We start from the raw sequence: 21,315 nt of genomic DNA on the forward strand, positions 1-21,315 counted from the left end.
AGCATGGAACATTAGATTGGACACCTTCCCCTTTATCATTGCAGTTCAGTTTAAATACCTAGGGTTAAACATCACAAGTAAACATAAAGCTCTTTTTCAACAAAATGTTGCTGTCTGCATGGAAAAACTTAACCAAGACGTGCATAGATGTAGCAGTGTTTTAGCAGTGAGAATTAACACTGTCAAGATGAATATCCTTTCTAAGCTTCTTTATACAGTATATTTCAAAGCATCCCCATATACATTAACAAATCATTAAATAATTTTTTAAGAAATTAGATTCAATAACCTAATTAATTTGGAATTCAATACATCCACACATCCAAAGAGCAACCCTACAACGACCTAAAGCAGAAGGTGGCATGGCTCTACCTAATTTTCAATTTTATTACAGGGCAGCAAATATATAAGTTATAAAAACATAGAAATTGACACAAATAGATGAACAGACACAGGCCTTGCCCACAATAGAAATAAAATCTTGCAGTACTTCTTTATGTTCTTTGCTTTGTGCCCCAGTAAATTCAAGTTATCATCAATACACTAACAACCCAATTGTGCTTCACTCACTCAGAATATGGAACCAATGTAGGAAGTATTTTAAGATAGAGAAGCTTTTATCTGTGGCACCTCTGCATGAGAACCACCTTTTTCCACCCTCTCAAATGTACAGTTTTCAATATCTGGAAAACATTAGGCATTAAATCACTTATAGATCTGTACATAGACAACTTTTTTGAATCTTACGAACAATTACACTCCAAATTTAACTTTCCAGCAACACATTTCTTTCACTACCTTCAAATTAGAAACTTTGCTAAACAGAACCTGCCCAGTTTCCCTCACCTCCCACCTACCTCTATGCTGGAAAAAATACTGATCCATCTTGAGGACTCAGACAGTATTTCCGCAATATATAAAACCATATTACAGTCCCTCCCTTTCAAAGATCCAAGAGTACAGTGGGAAAAGGATCTCTCACTCAACATCTCAGAAAAGGAGTGGAAGGTAGCAATGCACAGAATTCACTTGCGCTCCATATGTGCAAAGCATAGAATTATTCAACTCAAATTACATATCGAGCACATCTCTCTCATTTAAAATTGTCCAAAATTTTTCCAGGGCAAGATCCAACCTGTGAACACTGCAATCAAGTTCCGGCCTCACTGGGCCACATGTTTTAGGCCTGCACCAAACTAACATCATTTTGGACCAAAACCTTTAAATGCCTTTCAGACAGCTTTGGTGTCACAATCCCTCCTAATCCATTAACAGCTGTGTTTGGCATACTTCCAGATGGGCTCAAAGTGGAGAAGGACAAACAAACTGTAATTGCCTTTACTACACTACTGGCACATAGACTTATCTTGTTCAACTGGAAGAATCCTAACTCACCTATTCTAAGTCAGTGGGTAACTGATATTATATACTGTTTGAAACTGGAAAAAATCAAATTTGCACTTAGAAGATCTGTACAAAACTTTTTCAAAACCTGGCAGGATCTAATCAATAACATTTTAGAATAAGCATTTAAATCGAGGAAGCAGGTTCTCTTCCCCTCTTTAACTCCAATTATCTTTATTCATTTATTAATTTACTTAAGTACTTATTTTTACTAGCTTAAGTTTTACTCTGTTGGCCTAGCTCTCTTTCTCAAAGGGGTGGGGGTTGATTTGTTTTGAACCTATTTTTGTAAAACTTGATTTGTTTTTTAAAGTTATTTAAAATTAATAAAATAAAAAAAAAACTTTTAATCAAGCACATCTATCTCATTTATAATTGTCCAAAATGTTTTCAGTGCAAGATCCAACCTGCAAACGTTGCAATCGAGGTCCAGCCTCATTATGCCATATGTTTTTGGTATGCACCAAATTAATACCATTCTGGACCAAAATCTCATCAATATCTTTTTTAAATAAGCTTTTATATTGGGGAAAAGAATTCTCTTCCCTCTTTTCTACTCTTAATAGTTTTACTCTGGCAGTTGGCCTTCCTCTCATTCTCATGGGTGGGAGTTGAACTTAATTTAGTTTTGCTAAGTCTGAGTTGTTAGTATGTAATGTTAATTGCTTTTAATAAATAAAAATATATATATAATAATAAAAAACAAAACAAAATGGAGCCCACAGCTTGAGTATGAGTCAGAAGGCATTGGGCAACACTCTGCACGAAGGTGGAAGAAGAGAATTTGTATTTGTGTATTGTGGCTGATGATTGTATAAGGAAGATTTTGAAGACTAATAAATACCTAAATTGAACCTGGAACTGTGTTTAGGCATTATAATATCTGTGGTTTGGTGCTTAAGACGCTCCCTTGTGGATACTTTAGTGCAGTCAATGGGATTTCCTGGCCGTCAGTTGGCAGGGTCCTTTAAAAATTATTGTAACCAAACCCAAACCTTTAATTCTGCACATTCAGCACCAACATCTGGGACCAGAAATGGGCCGAAAAACAGTCAGGAAAGCCAGTAAAGGGGTAAGTGACAGACAAAGATGTATGTACTGTTGAGGGGCCAAAGAGATAGGGGAGCAGTGGGAAGAGGCCCTGTACAATATTGAAGGAAACAGAGTAGTACTTGCTCCTACAGGGCTAAAGGGTGTCAGTAAAAAACATCCTCATACCTTAATAAAGGCCACTCAAACTGTAAAGGGTCCTTCTCTAAATGATAGAGGGCCCCAAACTGTTCAAAGGCCACAAAATAAAATGGGGAGTTTACCTAAAGATAACTATTCACCCAACAAAACAGGATTGACCAATCAGGAACACCTGTCAAAGTCATTTGACTTTGTATCCCTGCCTACTTTGGCCACATCAATTGACAACAAGCTAAAGCTGCGTGCTGCTCAAAAGAAACACCAGTAGGGGCGGATTCAATCCAGCTCCCTCTCTGCTTTAGAAACAGAAGAGGATGGTGTTTCGAGTGCCAAGGGTTGGGATATCAATGGAGACACTGTCCTTGGCGATAACCTATTAGGATGAAGAAACCGAGAGTAGAGCAGCAGCTGCTCAAATCCAACATGGTCAAAACTATCAGCAGCCTTACGTCCTCTAGTGGGACCTGTGCTCACTGCCCGGCACTGTGGAGCTCGATTGGCATTTGCCACAGAATTGGTAGTTCCACCACTGGCACCCAGTGCTTTTCACAGATGAGAGCAGGTTCATCCTGAGCACACGTGAGAGACGTGAAATGGTCTGGAGAAGTCGTGGAGAACGTTATGCTGCCTGTAACATCATTCAGCATGACCGGTTTGGTGGTGGGTTAGTGATGGTCTGGGGAGGCATATCCTTAGAGGAATGCACACACTTCTACAGGCTAGGCAACGGCACCTCGACTCCTATTAGGTATCGGGATGAAATCCTTGGACCCTATGCTGGTGTAGTGGGTCCTGGGTTCTTCCTGGTGCATGACAATGCCCGGCCTTATGTGGCAAGAGTATGCAGGCAGTTCCTGGAGGATGATGGAATTGATACTATTGACTGGCCTCCACGTTCGGCTGGCCTAAATCCAATAGAACACCTCTGGGACATTATGTTTCGGTCCATCTGATGCTGCCAGGTTGCACCTCAGACTGTCTAGGAGCTCACTGATACCCTGGTCCAGATCTGTGAGGAGATCCTCCAGGACACCATCCGTCATCTCATTAGGAGCATGCCCTGACGTTGTCAGGCATGCATACAAGCACATGGGGGCCATACAAACTACTGAGTACTGCTGCATCATTTTTTCACTTTGATTTTCAGGAAATATAAGGGAATGAATTGTTACCTTTTAAAGCAAGTTAACTACATATATCTCCTTGTGTACCATATTTCTCTCTCTTGTAATTCTCTTCTGCCTGGGTACAAAAGGTACAGTTGGGTCACATCATCCTCAAGCATGGAGTTTCATTCCATTGCTATGCCGATGATACGCAGCTCTATGTGAGACTGGATTCGACTTCTCTTACACCTCCGTCAACTTTTTCCTCTTGCTTGGATGACACTGAGGCCTGGATGTCCAAGAACTTCCTCAAGCTGAACAGATCCAAAACTGAAGCTCTTTTAATTGTCAATCCCCATCAACTTCGTTCCTCTGTAAATTGTATTTCCTTTTCTGACCCTACCATTACCCTCTCCCCTTCTGTTACAAATCTGGGTGTCAAGTTAGACTCCCATCTGTCATTTGATATACATATCCATCACCTTTGTAAAATTGCATTCCTTCATCTGCAAAACATAGCCAAACTCCGTCCCTACCTCTCTCTGTGATGCTGAAAAGCTGGTTCATGCTTTTGTCTCATTCAGACTGGACTATTGTAATGCACTCCTCATCGGGATACCCAACAAGAGCCTTCAAAAGCTACAACAAATTCAAAATAGTGCTGCAAGAATCCTGATGAGGGTGCGGAAATATGAACACATTTCACAAATCCTTCAATCACTTCATTGGCTCCCTATCCATCTCCGTATATAGAATATAAACTCTGTTTACTCACCAGTGTATCCATGGAAATGCTCCACAATATCTTAAGGAACTCTTTATACTACAATCCACTACAAGAAACCTCCGTTTTACAAATACCTACCGCCTTCGCCCCCCTGTGACCAAACTTCATACAATGGGAGACCGAGCCTTTGCAGCCGCTGCTCCACGGCTATGGAATGCCCTACCAGAGAGCCTAAGAACACAGCAGATTGTGGGCTGTTTTAAAAAACAGCTAAAGTCTTTTCTATTTAGGAAAGCTTATTAACAAGAATGCTATAATTATTGTTGTTTTATCTCTGTTTTTATCTTGCCTTGCCTTTGTTTAACTTTTTATGTTGCACTTTGAGATTTACTGCTAATGTAAAGTGCTCCCTATAAATAAATAAAATACAGTATTTGGTTCTAGTCAATCAAAAATAAACACATTCCAGAGGAGAAAGAGCACCCCCTGCTGGATACAACCCCTAATTTCAGCCTTAAAAAACTGAAGTGCCCTTTAAACAACTTGTGTGTTTCATAATTTACAGATTAATACTTAAATTGACTAACTTTAATCCAGCCTTAATCTTAACCATATTTGGAAGGGTAGCATATTTAAGTTTCTGTGAACACATAACACTCAGGATTTCTTTGATTTGCATTATATTTACATAAGGATAAAAAATTTTCAGGTATTTTTCCATATACCGTTTAGACAAACATGCGCACAATTTAATTTTTTCAAAATATTGGTTCAAATTAAGTTTTTACTTTCAATACTATTACAGTAACAACTCAAAAGCTAAATGAAATTTAACTCTTTGACGGGCAGCCATGACCATTACCTGGCTGGGACGCCAAATACATGGAAGGACTAGGGGAGAGAGCATCAGCAGGACAATACCTTCCCCGGGACACTAGAGGGCTTGCCTGGAGGAGTGGAGAGGAACGACAAAGAGGAAGAGAGACGCAAAGTGTGCTATGCTTTATGTACTGTACTGTGTAGAGCAGACAAAAGAACTCCACAACTGTAAATAAAACGTTTGTGCTGGACTGGAACTTGTGTCTGCCTGTCTGTGTCGGGTCAGGGCGACTGTATGCGTCCTGGTAGTCCACACTCTTTAGAAGCTTAGTTTTTTTTCATCAGGATGACTATTTTTCAGAAAAATTACTTTTTTTTGTAAAAGATGTCAACAATTTTTTTTATTATACAATTAAACAACTGCATGTATTTAAGTCACATTGTTCACAATATACTCTATGTTACACTGGTGACACTGTTTTTTTTTTCTGCCTGTTGCTAAAGACTACACAGTCTGGCTTGTATGTAATGTTATCATTTTCCTCATTTGACAGTGCAGAAAACCCCATTCTGCAGTGTATTACCTTTGAGGACTAATTGGGACATGCTATAAGTGTACTGCCTGCACAGAGGATACAGCAGTAAAATTGGAATAAGGAATCAGGAGATGAATCAAGGTCAAAACCAAATGTAGAACCACAACCTGGAGCCAAAATGCCAAATTTAAATCACAGTCAGAAAACAAAGGAGCAATTCATGAACCTGAACTTCTAAAACAACAAAGAAACTATCTCTATAAGATGTGGCTGAATCCACAATGATGAAAAAAGTGTCCCAGTGCACAGTGCACCTTGTGTCACCCACACTTTCTAAATGGTAGTATGCAAACAAAAGGATGATATGATCACCTTATTGTAATAAAGGTTTATGACCTCTGCTCCTTGCAGTCACCATTGACACAGAACCTGCACTTGAACTTCACAAAATCTGAAGGACCCCCTGCGAAAGCAAACCTGAAACAGCCATCAACTTGTCTATGCATAATATAGCTTTTGTTTCAGATTTGCTTTAAACTACAACTACATACCTCAAAGAATGCCCTGACGCTAAAAAAAACAGGTATAATACAGATGTTTTTTTTTTCTTTAATACATAAAATGTTTACACATTACACTACTACAAATGATCAGTACAGTGGAACCTCGGGTCACAACCGTAATTCGTTCCAAAAGTCTGGTCGTAACCCAAAGTCATTTCCACCATAGGATTGTATATAAATACAACAAATCCGTTCCAGACATACGAACTGTATGTAAATATATATATATTTTTTTTAAGATTTTTAAGCACAAATATAGTTAATTATACCATAGAATACACAGCGTAATAGTAAACTAAATGTAAAAACATTGAATAACACTGAGAAAACCTTGAAGAACAGAGAAAACTAACATTGCAAGAGTTTGTGCTATAGCACTACGAACCGCTTGCTAAAAACACTTTTTTTAAGCACAGGGAAAAAAATTAACATTTGAAAAATCTGTAATTTAATAAACAACCAAGAAAAGTAACATTGCAACAATGCACGCTATGAACCGATCGCTGTAAACAGAAGTGAAGTGGAGATTAAAATCCAATAGAAAAAAGTCATCATTAAATACAATGAGGTTAAAACAATGCTCGAATCAGTCTCTTTAAAAACAAGCTTGGTTCATTCTTTAACTTCCTCCTCTCTCTCGTTCGTGTGTGTGTGTGTGTGTGTGTGTGTATTTGTTTGTTTGTTTCTCTCATGTGTGTGTGTGTGTGTGTCTCTCTCGCACACGTGTGTGTGTGTGTGTGCGTCTTTCGCTTGCTGCACAGGGAGAGACTGAACACAAACCGAAAGGGAAACTGGCTTGTTCGTATACCGAGTGTGTGGTCGTGAACAGATTCAAAAGTTTGGTAAACTTTTTGGTCGTAACCCGATTTGTACGTGTTCAGAGACGTTCGTGAACCAAGGTTCTGTACTGTACTGTACTTTGTAATTCAAATATTCTATATTGATAAAGTAAAGATTTTCAAGTGTTTGTAAGAAATGTTCACTTTCTTTGAAATCATTTCTTTTATATCTGTTGCTGTCACTATTAGGGAATCCATTCCCGGATGGATTTATCCATTCCCGGGAATTCGGGAACCCTACATGTTATTCCCGGGAATGACACAGTGCACGGGCATCTCACATGTGAACAGTTTTAGAACGAGCAAAACTTTTTTTTAATAAAACTACTGCAATATGTTGACACCAATAAAAGACTAACCTTAACTACAAGCAGTTCATGCTGTCATATAAGTATATGTATCTAGTTAGTTGCGGTAATAAGAGCGTAGAAAGCAAAACGTGTCGAGCGTGGAGTCGTCCAGGCAAGAGCGCACCTTCGTGCAGAGTACGCCAGCCGCTGAGAAAGCACGCTCTGCCTCCACTGAAGTAGGCAGCACAGTCATCAGATACTGATACATTTGTTCTAAACAACGCCCGCGCTTGCCGTTGCTCTGAAACACCTGCATTTCAGCTTTTACTGATGCATCAAGTTTCTTGTCATCAATCTGTGATGGCAAGTTTCTTAGCACAGATAATGCGGATGCAACAGACTGACTCATTGCAATTTCAAGTTCCTGTTCAAAGCTGTCAACAGCACAGACGTCAATGAACTCTGCCCCGTCCCGGCATTCGTGAGCTGCAGAGTGCAGACTCCTCCCAGTCCACTGTGCTCAGTTTTCACTTTTACATGCTATATATGCGAGCTTGGCCGTTCCTGTTTTCCCGGGAATTACAGCAGTTTCATTCCCGGGAATGAAAAATGTCTGAATGGATTCCCTAGTCACTATCCATCCTTCAGTACCTGCTGGCTGTAAAATGCTAGAATACTCCTTACATATTTGAATTTATTATTAATGTATTAATTATATGAACTAATAAACAAAATGATCAAGTTTGGTGTATATGTTGTTAGATGAAATCACTCCAATGATTGATTTCAGAAATGTTATTTCCAATAATAAATTCCTTGAAAATAGACTAAATAGCACTGCAGTTTTCATAAAGAAAATCACAATGCTAAGCTATCTGTTGCATTGCATATTTTATCACTTTGGAAAATCACAATTCAAATCATAGCAGAGTAGATTTACTGAATAATATAAGTAATTACTATTTGCTAGACACAATTAAGACATATTCCATTTAAATAAGGTAACAACCTTTTGCCAGCTGTTCTTCATTAATAGCTGAGCCTAAATGTTTGGTAATAGCCCAGTTCCACAGCTTAACGGCATTTTCCTCCACCTACAGAAAGAAACATAGAAATGTAAAAAAAGAGAGAGAAAAAACTTCCCATGAAAGTAAAAATATATCATCTGGGTTACAAGATACTGATGCTTATATATAATTCATGTTACTAATATAATGAAACCTTGTGGCTAAAGTATGTATTACTTGAATAAGAATTGTATTTTTAACATACACTATGCATGTGCATAATTGTATTTAAATAAAGATCTTTTTTTAATTGCTGGCAAAAACTACACAACAGAAATTTTTTTAATTCTCTACCTGTTCATGGTTATGTATTGTTACACCACCCATTTTTTCAAAAATCTGTATTTCACTGAAAAGATTATGGATAATTTCATCAACATTTCTTGGCAGATCCTGCTGCAATAGTTCATTTGACCAAGCTAAGAAAAAAAAAATACACAGAATATCAAAAAAATCATTATATTTAAAACAATATAAAAGACTGTTGAATCTATAATATTAAGAATACTGTATCAAGGCTATAAAATCATCTCTAAAATGAACATACTTAGTTGTTTAATGTGAGGCAGCCCTGGAGTAAATTCAATTAAGCTTTATATATATGAAAGCTTTAATTCAATGTACAGTACACATTTTTTAGATCAGTACCACAAAAAATAAGATAAGCCTGTGTAGCTGCAATTTTGAAACTCACCTTTCCCAAGGTACTAAGATGGCAACAATAAGAAAAAATTTACATGAACTCATCATTGAAAGATTTTTCCATAACTGAAAAAATTGAAACAGTTCAGCAGCTAAATTAATTGATGACAACACTGAAAAAAGATTCCAAAACATTTTAGATGTGCTTTTTGGAATTTTTTATTAATACTTTTGAATAAAACAAGCTATAATTTTTCCACTGTAGTACGCTATGCAGATTAGCATTCTTCCAGATGAGCACAATAAAATATGGTAAGAGTGTTCCAAAACAAAATATAATATTCATTAAACAGAAATATTCAATTTTGTGTTACTCCACAGAACCTTTTTTATTTTGTGATTACTGTGATTTCACAACCGTCACACAAATAGGTAAAAATTTTACTCAACTAAGCAGAAAACATCCCCACAACATGCGACACTGGGAAGCATGTGCCTGAAGACATATTTACCAATGAATGTAAGAAAGGCACTATATAGCGCTCGACCTGACACAGATTGACACGGGAGGCATGGGTAAAATGAAATAAATATTTTTCTTCAGTTGGAGGGCACATCTTCCCCATAATCCCTCCAACCACAACACAGTCCCAAAGCACAGTACAGTAACACCAAGCACTCTTCTTCTCCTCTCTTCCACTACCACTCCTCCTCAGCAAGCTTTGTCCACCTCCACCCGACTCTGGCCGCTGAGTGGTGGTCGCTGGCTCCCTTTTATTGGGTACCCGGAAGTGCTGCAGGTGGTTGACTGGCGACATTCGGCTGCAATTCTGGATAAGGTGAAACCAGTGCCCAAAAGGGGCCAGCAGCTCCTGCTGCAGCACCCCCTGGTGGCGCCTGTGGAACCCCACAGCGCTGCATAGAACTCCAACCCCCATGAAGCCCTGGGGGAGTGTGAAGCATCGCTTCAACCCAGGGAGACTGCCATCTAGAGTCCATGGAAGATACTGGGCTTCTCACCCTTGTCCCCCTGGCAGATGTGGTGAAGGGGTGTCCCGGCCAGGCATGGCCATCCGTCACAGCAGACTCTTGCCCTAGGTACATTTTGACCCACAATGTCAAGAGAGATACTTGTGCAAAATAAAGTTCTGAGCCAACTTACACCATGTTTCACACAGATTAAGCAAGAATATTTTTATGAAAAGTTGACTTTCATTTATTTATTAAACTTAAGTGAAATAACATTGTCTCAGATTGTCTAGAGATGCAGGTTTTGAAAATAATGGTACAGATCAATGATGATTCAATTATTTGTGTTGCAGCAAGAGAGTAAAGTGTTTATAGTAGATAGTGGAAACACATTAGAAACTTAGCCAGTTTTCTTTTTTGTAAAATCTCGACAATTATATAATAAAAACATTTTGTTAAATGTTGTGCTTGACGGAAAGCTATAAATTTCAGTTAAAAAGAACTGTACATAATTACCACTAAAAATATTTAAATATTAACTAGTATACACTGATAATTACTATGCCTGTAAATTAATAACACCTTTACATTTAGCTTGACAACTTTCAATATGGTACAATATATAATAAAAAATTTAAGAAACTCTAAAATAGGAACATAAGCATCGTGAAAAACAACAGATCACTGAGTCTATCAAGTTTGGTTGATTGGCTAATAGGCAATCTGACCCAGTATCTTATCCAAACACTTTTAAAAAGTTGACAGGAGTTGAAGTTTGTTCCATATTACCACTACTCTTTCTGTAAAGAGCAGGTTCTTGGTTTTCCTTAACTGCAGTTCCTCCACTGGTGTTGTTGAGTATGTGGCTAATTACTGTCATATGAAAATTTTGGGAACCCCTCTTAATTCTTTGGATTTTTGTTTATCATTGGCTGAGCTTTCAAAGTAGAAACTTCCTTTAAATATAGGACATGCCTTATGGAAACAGTAGTATTTCAGCAGTTACATTAAATTTATTGGATTAGCAGAAAATATGCACCATAACAAAATTAGACAGGTGCATAAATTTGGGCACCCCAACAGAGATATTACATCAATACTTAGTTGAGCCTCCTTTTGAAAATATAACAGCCTCTAGACGCCTCCTATAGCATTTGATGAGTGTCTGGATTCTGGATGGAGGTATTTTTGACCATTCTTCCATTCAAAATTTGTCAAGTTCAATTAAATTTGATGGCTGCCAAGCATGGACAGCCTGCATCAAATCATCCCATAGATTTTCGATGATATTCAAGTCAGGGGACTGCCATTCCAGAACATTGTACTTCTCCATCTGAATGAATGTTTTTGTAGATTTTGAACTGTGTTTTGGGTCACTGTCTTGTTGGAATATCCAACCCCTGCGTAACTTCAACTTTGTGACTGATGTTTGAACATTATCCTGAAGAATTTGTTGATATTGGGTTGAATTCATCTGACCCTCAACTTTAACAAGGGCCCCAGTCCCTGAACTAGCCACACAGCCCCACAGCATGATGGAACCTCCACCAAATTTGACAGTAGGTAGCAGGTGTTTTTCTTGGAATGCACTGTTCTTCTTCCGCCATGCAAAGTGCTTTTTGTTATCACCAAATAACTCAATTTTTGTCTCATCAGTCCAAAGCACTTTGTTCCAAAATGAATCTGGCTTGTCTAAATGAGCATTTGTGTACAACAAGCGACTCTGTTTGCGGCGTGAGTGCAGAAAGGGCTTATCTCTCATCACCCTGCCATACACGTATTCTTTGTGCAAATTGCGCTGAATTGTAGAACGATGTACAGATACACCATCTGCAGCAAGATGTTCTTGCAGGTCTTTGGAGGTGATCTATGGGTTGTCTGTAACCATTCTCACAATCCTACGCATATGCCTCTCCTGTATTTTTCTTGACCTGTCAGACCTGGGTTTAACAGCAACTGTGCCTATGGCCTTCCATTTCCTGATTACATTCCTTACAGTTGAAACTGACAGTTTAAACCTCTGAGACAGCTTTTTGTAGCCTTCCCCTAAACCATGATACTGAACAATCTTTGTCTTCAGATCTTTTGAGAGTTGCTTTGAGGATCCCATGCTGTCACTCTTCAGAGGGGAGTCAAAGGGAAGCACAACTTGCAATTGACCACCTTAAATACCTTTTCTCGTGATTGGACACACCTGTCTATGAAGTTCAAGGCTTAACAAGCTAATCCAACCAATTTGGTGTTGCAAGTAATCAGTATTGAGCGGATTAATGCATTCAAATCAGCAAAATTACAAGGGTACCCAAATTTTTGCACAGCCGGTTTTTCGCATTTGATTTAATTTCATACAACTAAATACTGCTTCACTAAAAATCTTTGTTCAGAAAACACCCCAGTACTCAGATGTTCCTAAGAAATGAAAGACATACCAGTGTTATTTTTTTTGTTGAAAGTAGAGTAAATTATTATACAGGCTGAGAGGGGTTCCCAAACTTTTTCATATGAGTGTAATTGAAAGAATTCTGCTACATCAACTTAATCTATGGCTCTGAGAATTATGGAGACATGGAATTAGTTCCCACACAGCCTAATATATCCAAGACTGTTACTCTAGCCTAATTGCTGCTACAAATGTTGTATTTTTTGTAATGTTATTACCAGATGTACTGTAATATTTAAAAATGTGTTCATATTTCTTTTGCCTTCGGATATGCTTCAATGCATATTGCCTAGACCTATGGGGTCAGTTGCTGAGCGCTCTAAGCTGGGAATGATCCCATACTGGTCTGATCTTGGTATGTATTTAAAGTAACAAGACTAACTTTCAGGTTTAGTGCTGTTGCAGATGGCCTCATAGCTGCAGCCTAATAGCAGGTCATGACCAAGGCTAAGTGCAGCTGCCGTGTGTGGAGTCAGAGAACTAGAACAAAATTGCTTACTAACTTAGACCAGCTAATGAGCAGGTTTAACAGACATAGTATGGTTGATAATGTTACAAAATTAATTCTGCAGACATCAGACAGACGGCTGCGAACATGAAAATCCGCAAATATGCCATTAAAAAACATGAAAATCATATTTTACATTTTTATTTAACCCAGCCACGGAGCATGTACAAACCAGTGGGAAGAGTTATTTCAGGAAGGGCATCCAGGGTAAAATTTTGCCAGATCAATATGCAGACAACAATACTGATTTCCATACTGGATCAGTCGAGGCCCGGGTTAACAACAGCCATCACCAGTACTTTTAGCCAACAGGGTGCTGGGGGAAATTAGGCTACTGTTGGCCAAAGGAGCAGAAAAGGGGGAAGGCATGTCCAGAGGGATGGGGGGAGGTAGATTAGGAGAGTGGAAGTGAGGGTAGAAACTTTGAATGTTGGCAGTATGATTGGTAAAGGGAGAAAGTTAGCTGATATGATGGAGAGAAGTAAGGCTGATATATTGTGCATGCAAGAGTCCAGAAGGAAGGGGAGTAAGGCCAGGTGCACTGCAAGCAGTTTCAAACTGTTCTACCATGGTGCGGATGGAAGAAGAAATGGGATGGGGGTTATCCTCAAGGAACAGTATGTCAAGAATGTTTTGGAGGTGAAGAGCGTTGGAAAGAGTGCCGATTATGAAGCTGGAAATTGAAGATATGATGATGAATATTATTAGTACATATGCCTCACAAATTGGATGTGCAATGGATGAGAAAGATTTCTAGAGTGAGTTGGAAGTGATAGAGAGTGTACCCAAGGGAGAGAGAGTGGTGATTGGAGCGAATTTCCATTGATATGTTGGTAAAGAGAACAGAGGAGATAAGGAAGTGATGGGTAGGTATGGTGTAAGGAGAGGAATAATATGATGATATGATGGTAGTGGATTTTGCGAAAAGAGTGGACATGGCTGTGGTGAATATATATTTTAGAAGAGGGAGGAACACAGGGTGACACACAAATGTGGAGGAAGATGCACACAGGTGGATTAATTCAACACAGGAGGATCAGTCTGAGGGAGACTGGAGACTGCAAAGTGGTGGCAGGGGAAAGAGTAGTTAGGCAGCATAGGATGGTAGTCTGTAGGATAATGTTGGATATCAAGAAGAGGATGAGAGTGGGGGCAGAGCCAAGGATTAAATGGTGAAATTTGAAAAAGGAAGACTGTAAAGTGGAATTCAGAGAGGAGGCAAGACAGGCACTAGGTGGCAGTTAAGAGTTACCAGACAGCTGAGCAACTACAGCAGAAGTGTTAAGGGAGACAGCTATAAGGGTGCTTGGTATGACATCTGGACAAAGGAATGACAAAGAAACCTGATGGTGGAATGGGGATGTACAGGAGAGTATACAGAGGAAGAGGTTGGCAAAGAAAAAGTGGAATAGTCAGAGAGATGAAGAAAGTAGCCAGGAATACAATGACATAAGGCATATGGTGAAGAAAGAGGTGCCAAAGGCTAAAGAAAAGGTGTATGTTATATGAGAGGCTGAACAGTAAGGAGGGGGAAAAGGACCTGTACTGATTGGCTAGACAGAGGGACTGAGCTGGGAAAGGTGAGCAGCAGGTTAACATGATAAAGACTAATGATGGAAACATGCTTACAAGCAAGGAGAGTATGTTCAGCATATGGAAACAGTACTTTCAGAGGTTGATGAATGAAGAGAATGAGAGCAAGAGAAGGTTAGAAGATGTGAAGATAGTGAACCAGGAAGTGCAACAGATTAGCAAGGAGGAATCAAGGACAACAAGGATGAATAATGGGAAGGTTGTTGGTCCAGATGACATACATGGGAGTGTTTAGTATAGATGGCAATGGAGTTTTTAACCAGATTGTTTAATGCAATCTTGGAAAGTGAGAGAATGCTTGAGGAGTAGAGAAAAGTGTACTGGTACCAATTTTTAAAAATAAGGGTGATGTGCCAAATTGAAGTAACTACAGAGGGATAAAATTGATCAGCTACAGCATGAAATTGTGGGAAAGAGGAGTGGAATCTAGGTTAAGAAGGGAGGTGATGATTACCGAGCAGCAGTATGGTTTCATGGTGGGAAAGAACATTACAGATGCGATGAGTGCTCTGAAGGTGTTGATGGAAAAGTACAGAGAAGGCCAAAAGAGTTGTACTGTGTCTCTTTGTATTACCTAGAGAAAGCATATGACAGGGTGTCTATAGAGGAGTTGTAGTATTATATGAGGAAGTAAGGAGTGGCAAAGAATATGTATGAGGGAAGCGTGACAGTGGTAAGGACAGCGGTAAGAGTGACAGATGAGTTTAAGGTGGAGGTGGGATTACATTAAGGATCGACTCTGACTCCTTTCTTATTTGCAATGGTGTTGGACAGGTTGACAAATGAGATCAGACAGGAAACCCTGTGGACTATGATGTTTGTGGATGACATTGTGATGTGTAATGAGAGCAGGGAGCAGGTTGAAGAGACCCTAGAGAAGTTGAGATGTGCTATAGAGAGGAGAGAAATGAAGGTCAGTAGGACCAAGACAGAATGCATGTGTGTGGATGAGAGGGAGGTCAGAGGAATGGTGAGGATGCAGGGAGTAGTGTTGGTGAAGGTGGATGAGTTTAAATATCTGGGATCAACAATACAGAGTAATGTGGAGTGTGGAAGACAGGTGAAGAAGAGAATGCAGGCAGGGTGGAGTTGGTGGAGGAGAGTGTCAGGAGTGATTTGTGACAGACAGGTAACAGCAAGAGTGAAAGGGAAGGTGTACAAGACAGTAGTGAGACTAGCTGGGTTATATGGTTTGGAGACGGTGACACTGACAAAAAATGTGCAGAGGACAGATGCTGGATATATTGGGAGAAGGATGCTAGGGATGGAGCTGTTAGACAAGAGGAAAGACGAAGGCCTAAGAGGAGGTTTATGGATGTGGTGAGAGGGGACATGCAGGTGGTGGATTGGACAGAGCAGGATGCAGAGGACAGGAAGATATGGAAACAGATGATCCACTGTAACAACCCCTAACAGGACCAGCCAAAAGAAGATTTTATTTTTTATTTGGACTGAAGTATAGTGTAATACTAAATCAAATATATTTAACTAAACACCACAGAAAAGACCAGTATGCATGGAAATATTTATGGTTCAGCACACATTTAACTATTTATCTTCAGTAAAAAAAAGCAGAATCAGCGTGTCTAATTTGGAAATTGCTGATTGAATTGTTCATTAAAAGATGCTTCCATATTGTATTTCTTTGGAGTGTCAAGGGGGTATCCTTGCAAGTGTTCTACAGATCTGATATGAGAACTCTCACAATTTTTACAATAAAGTACTTGTGCTCTACTGGGAAGTTTTCACTGTGATAAGACAATCTTTAAAAATATTGTCCAGTTTTTCTCTAGGTATTTTACACACTTTGGTGACTGTTGGGTTAACTGGGTTATTACCAAAAGATGCATGCATAATGAATGGTAAACGTCAAAATGAGTTATAACATTGCCATATTAAGCCCTCCACAGGCCTCTGGGTGTCACACACTCTAGGAACACCACAAGTAAATGAAAAATGAGCCAGGGTGTGGTCTTCCTCTGAGATTTAAGCAGTGACTGAAAAATGCTGGTTGTATTGAGAGAGAGCGAAAAGTTACAAATTTCACGGCAGCAACACTACTACTTTTAACCCAGTCTGGAATTAAGGGTGGGGGAGAATTATTTTGAGACGGGTAATATCATATTCTTAAAATCTATTTGCAGCTACAGTTGAATAATATTTCTTAATAATCAATGCAGTAACACACAAATATAAATAAATGTGATCTAATGATCACTACAGGCACTAATATTATGGCAGAATTACTCAAAAGCACTTACATGTTTATCTTAATATGTATTAAGTAATAATTAATGATAATAATAATTAATGTATTATGTACATACCTCAGTATGTGCGTCTTGGGCCATCATCTATATGCTACACCGATCCCTCTCACACTTAGACAGAGGCAGTGGTGCTGTAAGAATTATGTTTCTAGACTTCTCTAGCGCCTTCAACACAATCCAACCTCTGCTCCTTAGGGACAAGCTGACAGAGATGGGAGTTCATTCATACCTGGTGGCATGGATCGTGGACTATCTTAAAGACAGACCTCAGTATGTGCGTCTTGGGAACTGCACGTCTGACATTGTGGTCAGCAACACAGGAGCGCCGCAGGGGACTGTACTTTCTCCGGTCCTGTTCAGCCTATATACATCGGACTTCCAATACAACTGAGTTCTGCCACGTGCAAAAGTTCGATGACGACACTGCTATTGTGGGCTGCATCAGGAATGGGCTGCCGCCATGGCTACGGCCATAAATGAGCTTAAGAAGGATAACAAGAATGAGTTTAAGAAGGCTAACATTGAGCTTAAGAATGAGCTTAAAAAGGATATCATCGAGATTAAAAAGGATAACAAAGACTGGGAAACGCGTCTATTTAAACGTTTTGACGTGAACTTTAAAGGCATGTTGGAGAAATTAGAGGAACACATCGAAGAAAATAGATCCAAACTGAAAATACTTGCCAACCAGATTAATGACGTTACAGATCAGCTGGATGACGTTAAGCAGGCAATCACGGCTCTAGTTGAAACAGCGGAACAATTGGCGTCTAAAGCCGATGAAAAAGCTACAGCTGCGAATTCCGAATGCAAAAAACTCGGAGACAGACTTGCGGCCCTGGAAGATTGGTACAGAAGAAATAATATAAGAATTGAGGGTATACCTGAGAAACAAGAAAGCTCAAGCCCAGTGAAATTTGCAGTAGAATCACTGTCTAAAATAATTGGAGATGATTTTAAACTCGACATTGAGATAGCGGCTGCTTATCGCACATACAGATCAAGCACCTTTAAACCTAGGTCTTTTATTGTCCGCTTCGAGCGACTACGATGTAAGCTTGATGTGATGGCACTTCTTAGACACAAGCAAGAGATTATATTTGAAAATAATCTTATTCGCATTTTCCCCGACTTCTCACCATTAAGAGCTGCAAAACGTGCAGCCTACTTTAATATTAAAAAGTTGCTACAGAAAGCCGGTATCAAATACAGCCTCTTGTATCCCGCCAAACTGAAAGTGGAAGTTCAAGATCAATATTATATTTTTTCAAGCAAGGAAGAAGCTGAAAAGGAACTAAAGAAGCTGTTTCTGACACTCTTTTGAAAGTTAATCAGGAGCCGTATTCTGTCAAGGCATGGGAAGGACTTATTATCTGCTCTCGGATCCACTTTTAAAGAGACTGGTATTATAATTATACATCCTTTTCTTTACTTGGACATTATATGTTTATGTCTTAATTATAGTTATAGACGTGAGTTTGGAAGTAATTACAGTAGGATTTGTTTTTTTTTTTTAACTACCTTAAAGTAGACTGTTTAACGTCATACTCTTGGTTTATTGCTATTTCTACTATTACATTACTATTACATTTATACTATTACATTATACCATTACATTAGGAATTACCATGTTTATCCTAGACTACTATTTAAAATCATTCCCAGGGTTCATTCTTTTTTTATCTTAATATCTTAAAATTGCTGAAGATTATTTTAAGCTTAAAGACTGTTAATGATTATATTTTCGGCAGATAGTATTAAGAATTCAGCTGCAATAGATATCTCTGTTTTAAATCTCTAACGCCGCTGCGGGGTGGGGTTTGTTTTGTTTTGGACGTGCTCTGTCTCTTTGTATGTCAGAGGACCAGGACATCGCGAAGTGGGATCAAGCCTCATGTGGGGAGGCAAAATGGGGGGGGGTGGGGGGATAAAGGAGGAAGAGAAGGAGAGCAGGCTATATCTAATCTATTCTTCTAATCCTTATAACTATAAATATCAATGCAACAATAGGCTAAAATGCAATAACTCATGGGGAATTTTGAAATTAAGATTAAAACTGCCTCACTACCAGTTAAGACTATAAAATGGCATTAAAAACTCAGAATCAATGTCTCCATGATGGGACAGTTAACTTTGTGAGCTGGAATGTTAAAGGCCTGAATCACAAATTAAAGAGAAAGAAAGTATGCTCTCACCTAACAGACTTAAACGCTAAAATAGTATTTTTACAGGAGATCCACTTACAAAGCAAGGATCAGTTCAGACTACAAAAAGACTGGACTGGCCAAATGTTCCATTCTAGCTTTATAAAGAAAACTAGAGGGGTGGGAATTCTCATACACAGAACAGTTCCATTTATAGCATCAGATGTAGTATTGGACCCTTAAGGGAGATATGTGATGGTCATGGGCAACTTATTTAACAGTAAAATGATTTTGATAAATGTTTATGCACTGTGGTACCCGGCTGGGGTTCATGCCCCGCCGGGATGCCCAGGAGGACTGGACTGGCTTGTGCCTCCTCCAGAACACGAGGGGGCGCCCGCCCTGGTTGCTTTGGGGGCCACGGGTACAGAGCTTGGAAGCTCAACCCTGTAGGGGCCCGTGGTCACCACCAGAGGGCACCCCGATGCCTTGGGAGCTCTGGACCTCAGCACTTCCGCCACACCCAGAAGTGCTGGGGGGAAGAGGATTGGGGACACCCGGAGGACTTCCGGATACACCGCCACAGCTTCCGCCACACAGGGGTGTGGCCACACAAGCTCATTGGAATGCACCTGGAGTCCATCCGGGGTGGATAAAAGGGGCCGCCTCCCTCCAGTCAGGGGCAAGAGTCGGGTGGAAGAAGGACGAAGCTTAGTGGAGAGGAGTGGAGGCGGACCAGAGACTGTGAGAAGGCATTGTGTTGTGGCCAAGGACTTGAGGGGTGATTGGTGCTGCGGCACTGGGGTTTGTGCTCACTATTACTGTAAATTATGTATAATAAACGTGTGTTGGGTGAAACCATCGTGTCTACCTGTCTGTGTCCGGACTGTTCCCCACAGCACCCAATGTCGATGATAAGGAATTCACGCAAAATCTATTTGTATCCATTCCCAACGTGAACACTCATAAAATTATAATGGCTGGGGACTTTAATTGTGTTTTAAATCCACTCTTAGATAGGACTCCTGTGACAGGGGGGACGACATCGAATACTGCAAAGACAATTACACAGTTTTTAAATGACCACAACTTATCAGACCCCTGGAGGTTTCTTAACCCAAACTCAAGAACATATTCGTTCTACTCACCAGTGCATTATAGCTACTCAAGAATTGATTATTTTTTTATAGATAATAATTTCCTGCTTTCAATTAAATCATGCAAATACGACACAATTGTTATCTCCGACCATGCCCCTCTAGTCTTGCGTGCTAAAATCATTAAGCCCCTCACACTCACCTCGCAGATGGCGTCTTACCCTCTTCTACTGGCAGACAAGAACTGAACAGAATTTATATCCAAACAAATCAGCTTCTTCCTAGAGACAAACACGCCCACAGAGGTTTCTGCAGGAACACTCTGGGAATCTCTAAAGGCCTTCTTAACAGGACAGATTATTTCATATCTTTCCCAGAGAAATAAATTAGAAACCAAGAAAGTGTCAGAGCTAAGAAGCGAAATTACTAGAATAGATGAAGAACAAGCCAGGCGTCCAAGTGAAGCTCTTCACAAGAAATGGCAGACCCTGCATACAGAACTTAACATCTTAACAACTAAAGAAACTGAACAACTTATTTATAAGTAAAGACATCATTACTGCGAACACGGAGAAAAAGCTAATAAGCTTTTAGCTCAACAAATTCACAAACAAGAAGTTTGCAATGCAATACCAGTAATCACCAACACGAATGGAGAAGAAATTATTGACCATAAAAATATAATGCACGCATTTAGAGATTATTATAAATCCTTATATTCTACTGAGCTCAAAGAAGACAACACACAATCTAATGCATTGCTGGATACATTACAGACACCACAAATAGATGCTTTAAGTGCTGAGGAACTGGATAAACCTCTGATGCTAACAGAATTACTAGAGGCTATAAAGTCACTTCAAAGCAGGAAATCAGCAGGCCCTGATGGTTACCCCGTAGAATTTTATAAGAAATTCTTCACTCAGCTAGCTCCCCTCTTATTGGCAACATTTACAGAAGCTACAGACAACCAAATACTACCTCAAACATTTCGTCAAGCATTAATCACCGTCTTTCCTAAACAAAATAAGGACTTGTTACAATGTGCATCATACAGACCAATTTCACTTCTGAATAATGATGTTAAGATACTCTCAAAAATTCTAGCTA

The 21,315-nt window shown here is 39.4% G+C and overlaps 1 protein-coding gene across 1 annotated transcript in view; it reads right to left on the reverse strand.

The window, feature by feature from the left end:
* tex11 (testis expressed 11) overlaps nt 1-21,315 on the reverse strand; it is a 212,359-nt gene that overhangs the window by 165,585 nt on the left and 25,459 nt on the right. Inside the window, exons 3-4 of the mRNA XM_051935388.1 lie at nt 8,837-8,961; nt 8,485-8,569 (exon numbers count right to left, since the gene is read on the reverse strand). Of these exons, the coding sequence (XP_051791348.1) occupies nt 8,485-8,569; nt 8,837-8,961 (210 nt within the window). The remainder of the gene's footprint in view (nt 1-8,484; nt 8,570-8,836; nt 8,962-21,315) is intronic.

The sequence above is a fragment of the Erpetoichthys calabaricus genome, chromosome 12 (assembly GCF_900747795.2).
Source record: "Erpetoichthys calabaricus chromosome 12, fErpCal1.3, whole genome shotgun sequence".
Taxonomy (NCBI): domain Eukaryota; kingdom Metazoa; phylum Chordata; class Cladistia; order Polypteriformes; family Polypteridae; genus Erpetoichthys; species Erpetoichthys calabaricus.